This window comes from Acartia tonsa, chromosome 9, assembly GCF_053477335.1.
Source record: "Acartia tonsa isolate MP-2025a chromosome 9, ASM5347733v1, whole genome shotgun sequence".
NCBI lineage: Eukaryota > Metazoa > Arthropoda > Copepoda > Calanoida > Acartiidae > Acartia > Acartia tonsa.
The window spans coordinates 43,551,953-43,570,574 of record NC_137268.1 but is presented as its reverse complement, the minus strand read 5'-3'; the positions used below and the strand labels follow the sequence as shown (position 1 = coordinate 43,570,574).

The following is an 18,622-nucleotide window of genomic DNA, read 5'->3' as shown; positions in this document are numbered from 1 at the left end:
AAAATTAAAAACAGAAGTAATTATTTATTAAAACATCAGAGATATAAATATAACAATACATTCATCTTAAAAATAATTTGGCTTTCTTCTTATTTCTACCTGAAAAAATGTAAACATTTTATATTCTTAAATCTACCTTGTTTTTCATCAATTTTTTTAAAGAAAACTATTTGATAAAGATACCCATAAAACATTTTAAATAATTTTCTATAAAATATAAGATTTGGATTTAATGCGGCCCAAACGGAAAAGGCCATTTCGTCTGCTAGAAAATTGCTTTCTGTTCTTTTGTGTGGACTTGGCTGTGTTAATATATCCGACGCTATTATTTAATTTCAAAGACCCAATACAATATCATGGTCTCCACCCACTGAGCAAAGTTACATTAGCTCGTGTGCCCTCTATTATATTTTACGTCAACTTTTACCATAAAATGTTGTTCTTATCTGGCTTGAAAGTGTGTGTAAAGTGAATTGGGTGAAGATTAATCTGTTTTCGAATGACGTAATGCTTTTAAATATCCAGGCACGACGAATGGTTCATCTGAAGGAAAAGTATTCGCCAGCCATAATTTATTATTATTATGACAAATTTGTTTATTAGTGCAAAATTAAAAATATTACAATATTTAAAATAAACTAAATGATTTTTGACTGGCAAAACAGTTTTCTTTAAGATAAACCATCCCTGGTCCCTGTAAATACTTACGAATATTATCCATTATTATTCTGTCTTTGAATCTTGATTTGTTCAGCTAGCTCACGTATGGTCCCTCAGATGTCAAAACTTTATTTTAGTGTTTGGCCAAAATGACTTAGCAATTGTATCTGTAAGTACGTCTAATAACACCCTATGCTATTTTTAAAATCCTAGAAAATTTTTTTTGCAAGAAAATTGCATAAATTCGCAAGCTTTTTTAGAACCACTACATAACTCGAGTTTTAAAACTTTTTATATAAAATCCTTTTTACAAAAAATATCAATAATTACTTAAAATTAAACCTGAAAGAAAAAAAATCTCATTACACGTGTTAATTTGCATGTTTTAGGTCTTTTTTTGAGGAAAGTATAACTTCCACATTTTTGACAATAATTATATTTTTTAACATTTCAAAGTAAAATATAATAAAACTTAAACGATTTTTCTTGTATTATCAGTTGAAAATTTCATCAAACATGCAATTTAAGTGATGAAAATTTAATAAAATCATTTTTTGAATGTTTAGAATTACCAATTTTCTACATTTAAAACAAAATGTTAACAAAATTTAAAAACATTCTAATATAAAACTTTAAAAATCAATAACATTTTATAAAATGATGTTTTAAAAAATAAATCATTAAAAGGTATTAAAATGCATTTTAAGTTGCTTAAAATTAAAACGAGAATATCTTTTTACACTTTATTCTTTGTAATAGAGATTAATCGTCATTTGCTGAAAATGAAACATTTAATAAACTAATTGAATCTTTTTGTGACCATATTTAGAATTTTTAATTTTTACACTAAGGTGTTTTTTAATAAAAATCTTTGTTAATTTCTGTTTTACGACAAAAAAAGAAAGGGACTTTTTTACTATTTCTAGGTTATCTTATGCAATTTAAACTATATAATATGAAATAAATTTTAATTGTCTTTCTTTTGAGCCACAAAACACTGTAAAATGTAACATATATGCAAAAATAACAATTTTTTTAATGAATATTATAATATCCTTACATGACATTGCGTCAGAGCTTATTCTTTAGATCATATGTTCATGAAAAGTAGCCATAACTTGGAGGGTTGCGCTATTTATTAGAATATTAAATAAACTTGAATGGTAAAAATATTAGCATATCCTTTGTTAATTCAAATGCTTTAGGTATATTGTTCGGAAAGTTAGTTAAAAAAGAGAGAATTTGCTGTGTATACTGTTGAAAGACTTTCAAAAATGTGAATTACAAAGCAATCCTAAAAGATCGGGCCGTAGGCGAGTCTTAGTCGATTGGGGGGGTGGGGGGGGGGGGTGGGGGTGGTTAATGATCACCTTTTCCAACCAATATTCAATCAACTTCTATTTAACACTTATCAGTCGGTCGCCTGCCCCCCTATTATCTCAGCTCCTATTTGATCAGGGCTCAAAAATTTTGTGCATGTCCCCTGTTTCATAATGAATTTCCGACTATAAGTGAATCAGATTTTCGTTATTAGTATACGAGGTAAAAAAAAGAACATTTTAAAAAAATTATTTAAATAAAACCCAACGTGTATTGGCAGTACAAACATCTTAATGCTAGCAGACATATGTTTATCAACATTTGCAGAAAGCTATTTCCACAAGAAAAATTATTCAGGTTTCTACCTCACAATTTTAAATATTTCTTTTTGATAAAATGTTTGACATATATCGTATAATCATTTACCAAAAAAAATATTTTGATAAATTAGATTTCAGAGAAGATTAATCCTTTCAAAAAACTAAGATGACATTTTACATCTTCTGTCATGACATTTTAGAAAAAATATAAAAAAAAAACAAAATTTAGTATGAAAACTATTTTCATCGATTTTTCTGAAGGTATTATCGTATTCTGTGGCTTTGTTATTATCATTTACTTATATTGAAAGTGCCAAACATTGTACCCTAACTTATTCATTTAATAAAAAATCAACCGTGAGCTGTTTAATTTCTTTCAGTGATATTGAATGTTGCGATTTTGATTCTTCACAATTCTGTTGTCATTTTACACATTTGAGAGATAATACTTGCGTTTTTAGGTTTATTATACGTGTTTGAAAAAATCTATAGATATAGAATTATAACCAGAAAACTACCTCGACCCTTCTGTTGGAGGCCTTTTTAGTCTGCTTGCAACTTGCTCTTTTGAGGCAACTTGGATGTGTTTATGTTCCCAACGCTATTTGTTGATTTTCAAAGACCCAATTGAAAGTCAGCACAGGGTCTTCCCTTTAACCCCTTCCACCTCTATTGTTTTTCTCTGTAAGTGTTTAAGTCAGTCTGTTTGTCTGTTCTTCTGACTGTTTGTCGCCAATGAATTATGCTACTACCCCCTCCAAAATAAACATTATTAAACTGGGCTCGGCAGCCGCAGCTCAGCCACAGCCGTGAGACATATATACAGAAGCATCAACCGAGGGGCTTTCTCAAATTTTGTTCAATATCAAAGATTTTATATTCAAAAAGTTGGATGCCTTATGAATGTTTTCTATATATTTTACATTAGGTTGGATAATAAAAAAAATTTCTTGTTTTAAAAAATATATGAAATGCCTGTTTGCTGCAAGCTAAGCAGTCTGTTCCTTGGGGAAGTGTTATCGTTTCACCTATAATGGAAAATATATTACTAGCGGCTACGCCCCAAGTGTCCGTTAGAAGCAATTAGATGGAGGGGGGGGGGGGTGTGCCCCTTCCCACTTTAATCTTTAGTTTTAAAGAAAAAGTAATAAAAATTTATTGGGGAATTATATTTTTAAAGGCTATTCCTTTTGGGAGGATGGCGGCTCTCCCACCCAAATTATAAACCTCCCCCTGACCTATGAGAAGGAGAATCACTATATATACTGGTTCAGCACTTTGTGAGATCCTACGGTACAGATAGATAGATACACAGTAGATATCCTATTACTATAATATAAGGATAGGTGGGATTGATTAAAAAGAAGCTTCATAAATAAGAATAAGGGCTGAAGGAGTAGCTGTCATGATATTGCAAGCTGCGGCTTGCAAATAACTATGTGCAAAGCCAAGGTTTTTTAGTTGGTATTTGAATCTTGCATAGCTAGCTTCGCCCCTGTAGCTGTAGGCTCGAGTCCCTTGGTGTGGACGCCACAGTTACTTTATAAATCCAACCCAGGATAAATATATATTTAAAGTATCAGTTATAATATTATTGCCTACTTGCATTTTATGTTTAAATAAAAGTTGATCAACAATATAAAGTGAAGTTCTTTGATGGTAAGAATTGCAAGACTAATCTATAATTAGCTACAATACGCTATACGTCCATAATACAGATATATGTATATTAAGATTCAAACAGGGATCTTAAGGGATAAGACAAAAGGAACACAATTATTCAACACCTGCAATTTTTAAGATTAATTACTCCTTGAGATTTAAAATTGGAGGATAAGTTTGAACACTGCTAGTTTGTGCAACCCAAATAAGATCAAAATCGCCAAAGTTTTTCATGATTTGTATAATTATTATTAAGGATACTAGTGGATATGCCCCTAGAGACTTCTAGTGGCACTTGAGGGAAGAAGGGGAGGGGGTGAGTTGTTGACACTTTAATTTCCATTTTAAAGTTTTAGGGAGGATGGAGGTGCCCTCCCCCTAAATAGTCATAAACCTTCCCGGGACCTCTAAATAATTTCACTGTAAGGGAAAACCAAATTGGTCAAGCGGTTAGCGTACAGACAGATAGATATCAAATAAAGTTAACCTGCATATTCAATGGTCCAACTTGTTTCATGAATACTTCCCATTGATCTGTCAGCATCAGCTAAAATCAAATTTTAGGGATCTTAAGGGATAAGAAAATCAGGAATAAGTTATAACCAACAAGCAAAATAATCTAAAATAATGTTTGGGGGGCAGATGTATAGGTCGTCAATTTTATTATGTGTTGCCCCCCCTGAACGACAGCTGAAAATACGTATGGGTTTCGTGATTTCCCCCGAATTAATTTCGTTGTTGGTATAAGCTGTATGACACTAGACGATATATTGATGTACATTACAATGATAATGAACTAAATTACCCCTTCTGTATGTAGATTAAAAATATGTAGACAGATCTTTTTCGAGGACTAAACAAACAGAAATAGTTGTAGATTAGATTTAGTTTTAATTTCAACGAAAAATGTTGACACCAACACAAAAGAGATATTTTAAAAGATGATACCCAAAAGCTGTTTTTGACCAACAGACTACTAGGACTTGCTCAGTAGCTTCGCTTCTAAAAACTGTTACTGAATGCACTACTTACCCTCAACTGTACACTCTAATGGTATCAAGTTATTACCATCACACACCATACTAAATTATTTATACACATTAAAACATTTGGGTTCGAAGAAAATTTCCTCAGTCCCAAAAGTTATATACTTATTCGTTGGCTTAACAACCTTGGGGACGTTTAATGAATTTTGATTTGTTGGTTCATTTAGTTGAGTGCCTAAACGTTACAACCACTAATTATAATCTACAAAAGGGGTAATTTTGTGAATCATCATTGGTGACATCAATTTCTCGGCCATTGGCCTTTCCCTTTAGATCCCAGATAGTTTTTGCATGTTGTCTCGAGTATATATTCACGCAACCTTCCCATACGTTGTAAGATACGGGAGATTATTTGATAGTTTGGATAGCCACGAACATATTGTGTGTAAAACCTTCATCCAAAATCGGTTGTAGATATTAAGACATCAAAAACATGTTATTTCATAGTGTTTTAAACATGGTTATTAAGCTAACTTTAAGGTTAAAGTAGACAATAAATGTATATGTATACATATATTATCCAGAAAACTACCTTTATTCATGTTGGGAACCTTTTTCGTCTGCTAGCAAATTGCTTTCTGCTCTTTATAGCGACTTGATTGTGTTAATATCTGATGCTATTGGCTGATATTCAAAGACACAATTAAAAGGCGGTAAGGGTCCACGGGGCAGTAATTTAACCCCTTCTCCCTCTATTGTTTTACCTTAACAAGTAGACGCGCTTATAAAAAATAGATGTGTATATATTTCCTGCAATGAGTAATGTTGTACCCCAGCTTCCAATATCCTTCGCTTGTGGCTTCCAATTCTAAAATAAAAACAAGGATGACAACATCCATAAAAGCGAAGCTCTGAAACGATATGACAGACGAACATTAACTTTTGTTGAGTGTCAGAACTGAATATACAAAACATGAAAATATAAGTTTGACAAAATTATAGGTAAATTTGTTGCAAAACTTCTTAAATACAGAATTCTGTTTAAGGACATACTAACATTTTTAATACTTGATTATAGAGATGCTTCGCTGATAATATTGAACCTTATTGTAATAGGAATCAGTAATCAAAAAATCAGACCAATCGGATAATTTTAACACATAAAAAATTGTTATTATAAAAGTAAAAAAATCAACATTTTTAAAATGGACGTACGGACATTCTGGTAACGATTATAGAGTTGCTGCGCTTTCTAAATCGTACCTAACTACTACAGGAATCACCATACAAAGTTTGAAATCGATAGAACAATTCTAACATGCCTAAATTAACGAATAAAAGCTAACTATCTCGGACGGACGTACGGACGGACCGACCCTAATTATAGAAAAGCTTCGCTTTTAATAACTGTTTTTTATTTTATGCCAGACCCTTAAGTTGTTAATTAGCAGCGCATATTTTCTACAAATTCTATGTGTCTGTATGTCGGTCAATTTGGCAGCTGTAAATTACAACTCATTTGTAAGTACATTAAAACTAATTTTAAATTGTTCTTGAAAAATTTAAAACCAATCCTTAACAGGATTATAATTATATAAAATAAAAGGATCTGTAGGGACATTGGGCTGTTTATTCTAATAGTCCCCAAAGTTTTTATAATAACGTTTTCTTATTTGTTGGTATAACAACTTTGGGAACCTTTTGCATGTTGATTAATTGAATCTTTAAGTTGTGTGTCCAGACGTTTCAACAACCAATTGTAATTTACACAAGGGGTAATTTTGTGTATAATCATTAGGGATGTTCAGGGACAAGGGAAGGCTATTCTGGCAAACAATAGTAAAAGGCAATATTTCACCATAATCTAAATTATTCCAGTTTGCAGCTAGAGCAACTTTTAGCTTCAGTATGATCGTCAAAGATCAATTCATGATGCAATACTAACTTGATTTTGTCAGGTTTGTTGACCACAATATTACTATAAGCCTATCTAATCAAAATTCTGAAAATAGAGAACCATTTATTTCATTTAACAAGTATACAGTTGACTAGTTAATTTTTTTTCTTGTTCTTACTTTTTTTTCATAAAATTGTATCATAAACAATTTTCAAAACACATGTATGTTCAATGATTATTAATTATGTACTTTATCTATCTTTGACCCATATTATATTTTTTGTTTGAGACACCTAGCGTCCAGATTATAAACTACATATTTAACAAAGCGCATCAAATTTTCTTTCCTTTGCTTGCACAAAAATATTTTAAATCTTGTATTATAGATGATAAATCTTAATGTATGTAAGTAAACACAGACAAACTAAAGGAAAATGGGCATGCAAAAAACTTTATCTTTGAAAAGATATCATCGTCATCCTATTATATAAAGTAGTAAGCGTTTTTTGTCTGTCCTGAGGGATCTCGCTAACTGCTAAACCGATATTGTTCTCTGTTACTGTGAAGCTTCTTATAGTTCCTGGGAAGGTTTAAACTATTTTTGGAGAGGGTGTCTTTACCCCCCTCCCCCCAAAAATATTTTTTTAACTCTTTTTAAACTCAAATTTGAAATGGGATGAGGTCGACTTTTCCCCCTCCTACCAGTTATAATTTTTTTGTCAGTAGAGATCTTGCTAACCACTGCTAACCACTGAACCGATATGGTCCTCCTTTACAGTAAAGCCTCACATAGATCTCGGGATAGTTTTAGGCTATTTGTCTTCCACCTCCTTACCCCTTCGGAGATAGAGTCCCCTAGCCACTAGTCCTAATATACTGTATTAAGGATTTGTTGTCTGAAGCTTAAGATCACAATAACTACTGAACCGATTACGTTCTCTCTTTGAGAGAATCTTAAAATAGGTCTAGTAATGGTTTCAGGCCATTCTAATTTGATATTTAGGTCTTGAAATGATTTAAAATTATTTTTGTAGTCACCTTCTGCCTATTTGAATAAAAAGCCCCTAGATCGAGGCTATTAAAAAATATAATACGGACTTAGACAAAACTAACTAACCTTTTATTTTGAATTAAACAATAATATATAAAAATGTTTTTAAATTAATGATATATTTACATATCAATTAAGAAACTTAACAAAACAATTAAAAATGATAACAATACATAGGTAACAATAAATTATAAATGATTACAAATTTTAGTAAAATATATTCATGAAATAGCTTATTTTTTTTATTTTATGTAATTGCTGACCTTTATAACAAATATCAATGCAGTAAAATAATCTAATTGTTTTCCTGTCTAGCTTAAAACACCCTTTCTTAGAAACCCACCCGAACCATTTTTTCAGTTGTAATCCTAAAATGCAAGTAAGTCATACTATTGTGTAGAACTGTAATATTCTAAACTAGCTATCTACAGGCTACAGCTATTACAAATGTTAAATCATAGCCTTTAATTCAAGTACAACTGGCTAATTTTTTGGCCACTAAGAAGACATTTTATTTCAATGATATTTGTACCAATCTGTTTAAATGATCTCAAAGATATCTATTTGGATAATTTTATATTGCTATTGATTCTTCTTAACCTTAATTTGTTTGATCATTTAAAAGCTTAAAGGAAATTGATTTATAGCATCTATGCGGTCAAATTTAAGAAAGGTTTTAATCAGAGCTTACAATTTTAAAAAGGAGGGGGGGGGGGGTAATGCAACCATCTCGTAATCAATGATTAAATGGCACTTAGAATCCAGATTTCGTTACGAAACTTGGCATAAGTAATCCTAGATAGGTCTATTTTCCCTAAATTGAACAAAATGTTGGAAAAGTAGCAACTAGCCATTTTTTGGCTATTTTCAGGGCAAATCCATCACGAAACCAATCTCCACATAATCCTCTTTGCCTCTCCAAAACGGTTCTGGCCAGTATTTGCTGGTACTATTTGCTGTTGATTCCTACGTAATTTATGACAGATTTGCCGTAAAAATAGCAAAAAAACAGCTAAACGATTAAGCTATAACCAATATACATACCAAGTATTGATAAGTTTCGTAATGAAATTCGGATTCTAAGTGCCATTTAATCATTGATTACGAGATAGTTGCATTAACCCCCCCCCCCCTTCCTATTTCTAAAGGACCTTGTAAACGTGTTGAGTCTTACTACTTTAAAGGAAGCCTGCAAGAAATACTACGCTTTAACTACTGAAAGACTGCCACAAGTTGACCAAATACCCCAAATTTGAAGCCTTCAGCTTCTATAACAAAAAAGTTCTAGGCATTTTAAAATGACATTTTATGTACAATGAAAATTTTGAAAGAATTGCAATGCTCATGTTGAAAACTTTGAAATTAAACTACGTGGCCTAGAAACAAAATTTTAAGCTTATTTTTGTCATAAATTTAGGTTTCCAGTAACTAATTATATTTTTACAATAAAAATACCCATTTCATAGTCAAAATCATTTTAAAAAATTAAGTTTTTCTTGTGTTGTACCGAATGTACTGTAGCCAATCAGAAGGCTGAATCAGCTTAACAACCAATCACAACTAAGCTTGTATTAGTTTACCCCTTTGTTTCCGCTTTGATTTTCGTTTAAAAATGCAATTTAAATCGAATTTTTTTCATAGATTTTGACTGTGAAATGTGGTGTTTTTATTGTAAAAATGTAATCAGTTACAGGCAATCTAAGTTTCTGACAAAGATAAGGTTATAATTTTATGTTTAGGCAATGTAATTTAATATTGTTTTTTTCTTTTATGAGCATTAGAAATCTCTCAAAAATTCCATTGCACATAAAATGCTATTTTGAAATGCCTAGAACTTTTTTGTAATTGAAGCTGAAGGCTTTAAATTTGGGGTATTGGGTCTACTTGTGGCAGTCTTTCAGCAGTTAAAGCGTGTTATTTCTTGCAGGCGTCCTTTAAGTACTTTTTTATTGTTATACCCAGGAAGGATTTTCCTCCATAATTTTTCCCACTAACCCTTTAACTACCCCTTCCCGCTTTAAATTTGGCCCATGAAAGTTTTCAAATATTTCTTTTGTTCTTCTTACATTTTCGTATATCTTCATTGGCTGTGCTTAGCTGTCTTCTACTAATTCTCCTAGAACAAATATCTAAATTATTTCTTCTTACACAAATAAGATTGTATGCATGATATTTTAGCAGAACTGCTATAATCATATTTGTTTGTCTAACCATTGTCTTTGTATAAGATTCTCTAACTTGTAGATAAAACATAAAGATTTTAATGATTTATAGCAATAGTCTTAATAAAAAAGGGTGTCTTCCACAGAAAATTGATGCAGAATTTATAATAAATATGTTGAGATAAAGAACATTAGTAGACATAAGTATCAAAATAGTTTAAGTGGAGGGAAGGAATTAAAGCAAAACAAAAACGTATTAATCTTACCTAACCCAATTGATCCATCTCGTCATTATCAATAGCCTCAGGTATAACTTCCTTTTGTAAATCTCTTCTATTTTTCAAGGTCCAACCTTAACAAAGTAATATTATGAGAAAAAATTCAAATATAAACAAGGATGACAACATCCATAAAAGCGAAGCTATGAAATGGAAGGACAAACGAACATTAACACTTGTAGATTGTTAGAACTGAATTAGCAGAATATTAAATGCATCAGCACAAACAATATTGTAAGTAAATTTGTTGCAAAACTGCATTAATAGATGATACTGTTTAAGGACCTACTTACATTTTTGGGACTTATTTATAGAGATGCTTCGCTTATAACATTGTACCTTGTTGGAATAGGAATCAGTTTTCAAACAATCAGAAGAATCGGATAATTTTAACATACAAAAATTTGTTGTCAAAAAAGTTAAAAATCAACATGTTTAAAATGGATGAACGGACATTCTCGTATTGATTATAGAGTTGCTACGCTTTCTAAATTGTACCTATTTACTACAGGAATCATCAAGCAAAGTTTGGAATCGATAGGACAATTCTAACCTGTTTAAATTAACGTAAAGAGCTAACTTTGACGTACGCACGGACGGACGGATCGACCCTAATTATAGAAAAGCTTTGCTTTTAAAAAGGCAGTCCCACGGATTGTATTTAATATCAAATATTTAATATTTGTTTGAAGATCAAGGATATTCGGGTATGGTCTCTTTCGTGGTAACACCCCTTAAGGGGCGATTCTTATTATTTTCAAAGTGGCTTTTCTCCTATTTCTGCAGGGCCAATTGCCTAACCCTGAGGGGCTATCACCTAACCCAATATAACATAGCCTAACCTAAAATAACCTATTTAAAGTCATTTTGAAAATACGAAGAATCGCCTCTTAAGGGGTGTTGCCACGAAAGGGACCCTTCCCGGATATTCTATAGAAAAATTAACTTTTACGCAAGTACGCAAAAAAAATTAAGAAAGTAAAAATTGCCATTTTAGAAAAAAAATATTGTAAGAGTATGATTTTCAATAAAAATACTAATATTTTACTAATATTTAGTTAGAGAAGTTTAAACCCATTTCATGGAAATAAATATTTGAAACGGTTAAAAAAATTATCAACCTTGTTTTAGAATAGCTCATGTGTATAAATGACGTAGTATGTCTTTTTGTCAATCTGTTTTTATATTTTGAAATTAAATTGACTAACCTTTTGATGTTAAATAAAATAAACGTAAAATTTAACAATAAAGCCACTTGTCCTTTAGTCCATTTGTTATAATACAAAATTCTTAGAACTACGGGGAACCTAATTTTGATACTATTACCCACACAACTTTTGAAAATATGATTAAAAACAAAAATATATTAAAATCAAAATATTAGAAAACTTAAAAGGCTGCTTTAAAGCAGTCCGGCTGCTATGGATGTTATTTGCTCAAATATGCGCTAGAATGATGGGAAAGTTGACAAAAATTCATATGTGTAGCTTTAACAGTAGCTTAGTAAACCTAATTTCCCTCATAGTGTTAAGCACTTACAGACGGACTGACGACGAGAATTGGATGGTGGCTTCGCTACTAAAATAAGTCAATATTATTCCTATCCATTTGAAATAAAACACACCCTTCAGCACGCCTCTGGTTGATAAATGTTAATTAAAATAGTTACCAGCAAGGCATTGTTTCTTGCAATCTCTAAAACTGATTACATTTTACCAAACATTTCTGAAATTATTACATAAATAGTATAATTAAAAATCACTTTACTTGATATAGCTGAAATATTATCAATTTGTTTGCAATGCATTAAATTATCACCTATGATATAAACGTGTATTCAAAAATTTAACGAATAACAGGCCATGTTCCGAAATCTTTGTTGGATTTTTTTATGAATATATATTCACACAAAAATATAACACGATCTATTGGGCATTGTTTTGATAAATAATTATGGAAGAAAAAAATAATTTTATCGTTTAATTAGACCATAAATTGAAAATTGAAATTTAATGTTCAATGGATTGTTTGTTTTGATTAATATTCAGCTGTTTTCAAATTTAATAGTGTACACTTTTTTTGATGAGGTTTAGCGAATTTATACTCTAAAGTAGTTTACTACTAGCCGATTTTTATAAGAGTTGAACCATTCATAATATTAGATACTCATATAGGTTTCGTGATAAAGTTACATAATTTTAATAGAATTATTGGTCAGAAAGAACTTCCCTTGTCCCTGGGGATGTTAAACGATTTACCGGCCATTGGCTTATACCTGAGAATTTGTAACTATATAACTATTTTTATGGTGGGTACCACGGACACTCCCCCCCCCCCCCATTTACTCACCACCCAATTTTTTTCTTTTAGCCCCTAATAAATGGTAAATCATTATGTTAAAGTTTCATATTGAATAATGGATAGTTGTTTTAAAAGTATTCTGCTTCATAAAAAAAATCAACTGAATGTAATGGTTAATATTCGTTTGGGCCTATTGGATTATTTATTGATATTTGTTAAATGTTGACATCCTAGTTTTCTTAAAAACACTGCACCTTCTACTGCAGCTTCTGGTAGCTAACATGTTAAGAACAAACATGTTTTTTAAGTGAAGTTTTTCCATAATTAGGGTTAGTACGTCCATCCGCATGTAAGAAACGGATAGCTTTTTTCGTTAATTTAGGCATGTTAGAATTGTCCTATCGATTTAAAACTTTGGATTGTGATTTATTTAGTAGTTAGTTATCATTTAGACATGCTGATTTTTAACAAAGTATAATGTTATAAGCGAAGCAAAAAATATTGAAATAAAGCACACTTGTAAAGCACATATTTCTTTATCAATACATTTTTTGCGGTTTAATTGACGCAAAAGATGTTTGCAAAATATCAAAATCAAATGTTTTTTTACGTTTTACTAAGAAGTTAAAACTAGAGCTAAACATTTCTAAAAACTTTATAACTTTAGGTCTCCGTTACAATTTTTAATGGACTATTTTATTATCTGTCTTGCTATCTATTTGATAATCCTTCTGTCTATCTGTGTGTCTGTCTATCTGTCTGTCTGTCTATCTGTCTGTCTGTCTATCTGTCTGTCTTTCTATCTGTCTGTCTGTCTATCTGTCTGTCTGTCTATCTGTGTGTCTGTATATCTGTCTGTCTGTCTGTCTTTACATCTGTCTGTCTATATTTCTATGTAATGTTTGACTACCTCTCAATAAGGGTTGGGCCGGATACTTTTTTGGCCGGATACTGGATATCCGGCTGATTTATAATGCTGGATATCCGGTTCCGGCCGGATATCTGGCCAACGTTTGATATCCGGCAATTTACCAGATATCCGTCGTCAAAAATCAGCCGGATATCATGTAACCGGATAGTTTTAATATCCGGTATCCGGCCGGATATTAAAAATGGCCGGCTAACCGGCTAGACAGGATGTCCGGCCCAACCCTACTCTTAATAAATCATTTTGTCTATTTATATGTATGTCTGTCTATCTTATCTATTTGTCTGCCAAGATATTTCATTTTTATTTTTTTACAGGGAAGAATGGGACATTGGGCTGTATATTACACAAGTTTTCAATGTTTATAATAACGTTTTCTTATACATTGGCATAACAACTTTGGGATATTCTATTGAATTTTGATTGGTAGGTTCATTAATTTGAGTGTCCAAATGCTTCAACCACTAAGTGTAATCTAAAGAATGGGTAATTTTGTGTAAAATCATTGGGGGTGTACATCAGTTTATCAGCCATTGTCTTCTTTATATTCCAAAACTATTTTGTATTACCTTTTTCTCCATCCATGTGATACAGTTTCTATTTAGGTCATTAGCAAACAATTATAATGTTGATTTTTCTATTGTGATGCTTTTCTACATTTAGAATTTGACTGTCTCACCGTACTTTTGTAACAGATAACTTTGATCTTATAGAATTAGTCATGACATATTATCGACAAGATATCTAATACCGGGCTCGTGAGCTTCGCGTCTGCAGCCTGTAGGCCTCAGGGAAATCAACCTTTTACAATTTTAAAAATCAGCTGGAAGTCTAAATATGACCAATATAGGGCAATTCATTTTTTCAAACATCAAACCATCCAAACGGGTTCAAATTTGAGGCTTAGTCGCGGATGACGCAAGGCTGCCAAGCCCTGCTAGTAAAAATTATCATGGCAACGATATCATTCGATATTATTCAAGCAACTTTCAGGCGTGGATACAGTCTTATTTTCATATATGATATACTAGAGGTGGCTTTCTAAAATTATCCCGCTATTAGCTAGATTGAATATTAATCTTTTTCTTCCATTGTCCTATCCCTGTTTAAGGTATTAAAGTATTTATAATTTTACCTCTCTTTCTTTAAAATATTTTTATTTCAAATTATCGTCCTGAAAGGGTTAAAATGTTTAGTTAATTGTTAAATTTTAGTTCAATATCTACCACATTACGTGGTCTCCAAATAAAATTAGTTAATTTTTACAACATATTATAATATCTCTTTTTATTAACAATTTATGTGCTATCTTTTAAACTGTATATATTAATACTTCAAGACTATGTGATTTAATTATGTATAGTTTGTTCTTAAAGGAATAAATTATTAAATAAGAAGAATCTACCACATTAGACACGTATTGCTAGTATCAAATTATTTTAAAACTAAGTTTTCTTTTATTTACTTTATTATAAATTTAAATTTTTCTGTTTTATGAATATAAATTTAATACTGGAAAAGTTCCCGCAAATATAAGTACTTAATAGTTTTATATACCTGGATGGCAAAACATGGAGGTTTCAGTGGAAACTGGAACATTCAGGGTTGGACACAGGCATAGGGAATCTAGCCCTGCGGGGTCGTGAATGGTTCCATCCTCTATAAGAAGGAATATTATGTACAAACTTACTAAAATCTAAACAAAACAATGAAAAACAATCAAACAAGAAACAATAACTCAGACATAAAAATTTGGGTCATGTGAAGACAACGACGTTGCGGGTTTCGTAATAATTTCTTAGTAGCTTTTCTCCTATTTCTAGACCCTGCAGGGCAATCACCTAACCTAACCTAAACTTTAACAGAGAGACAAATAGACACACATAAAACGGTCAATAAAACCCCCGACCGTGGCTCAACAAGTAGTCTCGGGGTGGAGATAGGTTCGAATATCGGCTTGACACCGCGTCATAACTCAAGACGTTGAAAATGGTTCCTACGTATATATGTCTGTTGTGCGACATAAATAGTTAGATTATGGGGAATGCCTTGGTCCATAAACACGCGAAACCCATCACCATGCACGGTTAGGACTCCTCAGACAAAGGTCTTGCAATCCAAGAGTTGGTTGCCGGTTGGATGTTCCTTGGATGTAAGAATATCGCATCCCATTAAAAACGGATGATGCTCTGGATTCTCTAGATTATCACTTCAAAATCGAAGTAAAAACTTTGCAAGCTAAGATAAAAGGACAGATAAATAAACAGACAGACTAACCTGACTTCCAGAAAGCCCCGCTGTCATTTTCTGTACAAATTATTCTCTCAGGCACTAGCGTTCCTTCTGTGGTATTACATCTAGATAGATGCTATACATTAAAGATCAAATTTTTAAAAAATATTTCTTTCATTAAGTAACTTGGCTTACGGGTAAGCCTCGCCGTCAAACGCCGTCAATTTACAAGTTTTAAGGTACCAACAAACTTTCTGGTAATGAATATAGAGTTGCTACACTTTCTAAATCATACCTTACTGTTGAAGAAATCATTATACCAAGTTTGAAATCAATAGGTCAATTCTAAAATGCCTAAACTTACATTAAGATCTATCCATTGCTAAATTGTAAGAATTATAATATATTTCATAATTCTAATTCAAATTTTAAGATAATATTTTGTTATAAAAAAATCTATGCTAATTCTTGAGAATAAAACCAAAAATAACAAAGATTACAAGATCTAAAAAAAATTATACATAAATTTGTTGTAAATTTGCTTAAATACTAATTTCTGTATAAAGATATACTTACATTTTTATTATTATAAAAATGCTTCGTTCATCATATTAAATCTTTTTGACATGTCCTAGGAATTATTATTCCAAAAATCTGATGAAAAGGATAATTATATCATGCAAATATTATTGTCAAAAAAGTTAAAAATCCGCATGTTTGAAATGGACAAGCGTTCTTTCTGGTAACGATTACAGAGTGTTGCTAATTGTTACAGGAATCATCATCGCTTTTAAAAAATTACCTATGGCTCGGGTAGCAAATGGTTCCTGGATGTAATTGATCTTGATAGATATTTGGACTGTTATCCAAGGTAGAAGAGATACAGCTCCAATGAACAGCAGCAGAAGAAACTGAATACTCGGCCTGTCCACAGAAATCTTAAGTTAAACAAGGATGACAACATCTTTAAGTAGCGAAGCACAAAATCATGGATAAGAAATCGGAAAAGGATATTTAAAAAGCATTTGTTGAAATTAATAATAAATATTTGATAACCTTATTTTATTAAAATTGAAAATCTGATCCAAAACACCAAGTGAGGGAAATGTGAAAAATATAAAATAGCCAAAATCCTTCTAAAAAGCGGTCTGACCGCCATTGATGTTATATAGTTAATTATGCTCCTAAATGATGTGAATGTTGACAAGAAGTTTTATCTTAAATAGCAGCTGAGAAAATCACAGACTGATGGACGGGCGGACCGACTGGCGGACTGACTGATGGACGGGCGGACAGACATGGGTAATTATAGAGTAGCTTCTACAAGGACAATGAGGTTTAATAGTAGCGAAAATAACAAGAGGGGGAGTATAGGGGTAATACCATCCCTAACTCCAAAAAACAAGATACTAGAATTTTGGCTAAAATATATGTGAAATATTTCTCCCCTTTATACCCTCTTTCTTTTGGTTACAACCAAAAGTTAGTTTAACCCCGACAAATAATTTTTAAAAGCGAAGTTTTTCTATAATTAGGGACGGTCCGAGATAGATAGCTTTTATTCGTTAATTTAGGCATGTTAGAATTGTCCTATTTATTTCAAACTTTGCATGATGACTCCTGTAGTAGTTAGGTACGATTTATAAAGCGTAGCAACTCTATAATCATTACCAGAATGTCCGTATGTCCATTTTAAACATGTTGATTTTTCGGTGCTTGCTTACATGTGAAGACCGAAGCACCGAAAACCCCCCCCCCCCCCGCTTAGTTTTGACAAAAATCAAAAATAAGGGGGGGGGGGGGGTAGTTTTTTAACCCCCCGCTTAGTTTTGACAAAAATCAAAAATAAGGGGGGGGGTAGTTTTTAACCCCCCCCTTAATTTTGAATAAAATCAAAAATAAGGGGGGGGTAGTTTTTTCACTGTACAACACGCCAGAAAGTTGAGTGAGGTAAATCAAGTAAATCCAGTATACCAGAGGGGAAACCTTGTTACAGGGATATTCATGTTTTGGGGCATAATTTCCTTATTTATTTATTTATTTTAGTAATTGATGTATCCCTGAACAGAAAATAAGGAGGAGGGGGGCCAGTAAAAGGTTTTAATTTTGTGCGCACAAAATTAAAACCTTTTACTGGCCCCCCTCCTCCTTATTTTCTGTTCAGGGATACATCAATTACTAAAATAAATAAATAAATAAATAAATAAGGAAATTATGCCCCAAAACATGAATATCCCTGTAGTAAGGTTTCCCCTCTGGTATACTAGATTTACTTGATTTACCTCACTCAACTTTCTGGCGTGTTGTACAGTGAAAAAACTACCCCCCCCTTATTTTTGATTTTATTCAAAATTAAGGGGGGGGTTTTGAACAAAAAGTCTTTGCCTTTCCCTGCACTTTTCCTCCTTGCCATTTTCCAGACATTAAAAAACTACCCCCCCCTTATTTTTGATTTTTGTCAAAACTAAGCGGGGGGGGGGGAGGTTTTCGGTGCTCCAGTCTACCACATGTAAGCAAGTACCGATTTTTCTACTTTTTTTACAACAAATTTTTATGTAATCTAATTATCCGTTTGATCTGATTTTTGGTATATTGATTCCTGGGACAACAAAGAACAATAGTATAAGCAAAGCAACTCTATAATCAAGTCCTAAAAATGTAAGTATGTCCAAAACATTATCCTTTATCAAGCAGTTTTTCAACAAATTTACTTACAATTTTGATTCGACTCTTTCGATACTTTTATATTCTGATTATTCAGTTCAGACACTATACAAGTGTTAATGTCCGTTTGTCCTACCGTTTCAGTGCTTCGCTTTTATGGA

The 18,622-nt window shown here is 32.0% G+C and overlaps 1 protein-coding gene and 1 long non-coding RNA gene across 3 annotated transcripts in view; both read right to left on the bottom strand.

Moving 5' to 3' along the window:
- Positions 1-4: 4 nt before the first annotated feature.
- LOC145329017 (uncharacterized) overlaps positions 5-18,622 on the bottom strand; it is a 22,363-nt gene continuing 3,745 nt past the window's right edge. Inside the window, exons 5-14 of one of the 2 annotated variants that reach the window (XM_080173016.1) lie at positions 16,600-16,735; positions 15,843-15,922; positions 15,123-15,224; positions 5,761-5,816; positions 4,995-5,046; positions 4,450-4,509; positions 3,276-3,328; positions 2,665-2,716; positions 705-760; positions 5-88 (exon numbers count right to left, since the gene is read on the bottom strand). In XM_080173016.1, coding sequence (XP_080029142.1) covers positions 714-760; positions 2,665-2,716; positions 3,276-3,328; positions 4,450-4,509; positions 4,995-5,046; positions 5,761-5,816; positions 15,123-15,224; positions 15,843-15,922; positions 16,600-16,735 — 638 coding nt within the window. In that variant the 3' untranslated portion in view covers positions 5-88; positions 705-713. Of the gene's footprint in view, positions 100-704; positions 761-2,664; positions 2,717-3,275; positions 3,329-4,449; positions 4,510-4,994; positions 5,047-5,760; positions 5,817-15,122; positions 15,225-15,842; positions 15,923-16,599; positions 16,736-18,622 lie in introns of both variants that reach the window. The other variant, XM_080173015.1, reaches the window with a different exon arrangement.
- Positions 9,855-10,408, bottom strand: LOC145329018 (uncharacterized). The gene is made up of 2 exons (XR_013882752.1): positions 10,325-10,408; positions 9,855-10,012 (listed from the first exon to the last, which is right to left on the bottom strand). It is a non-coding gene; the product is annotated as an uncharacterized LOC145329018 (long non-coding RNA).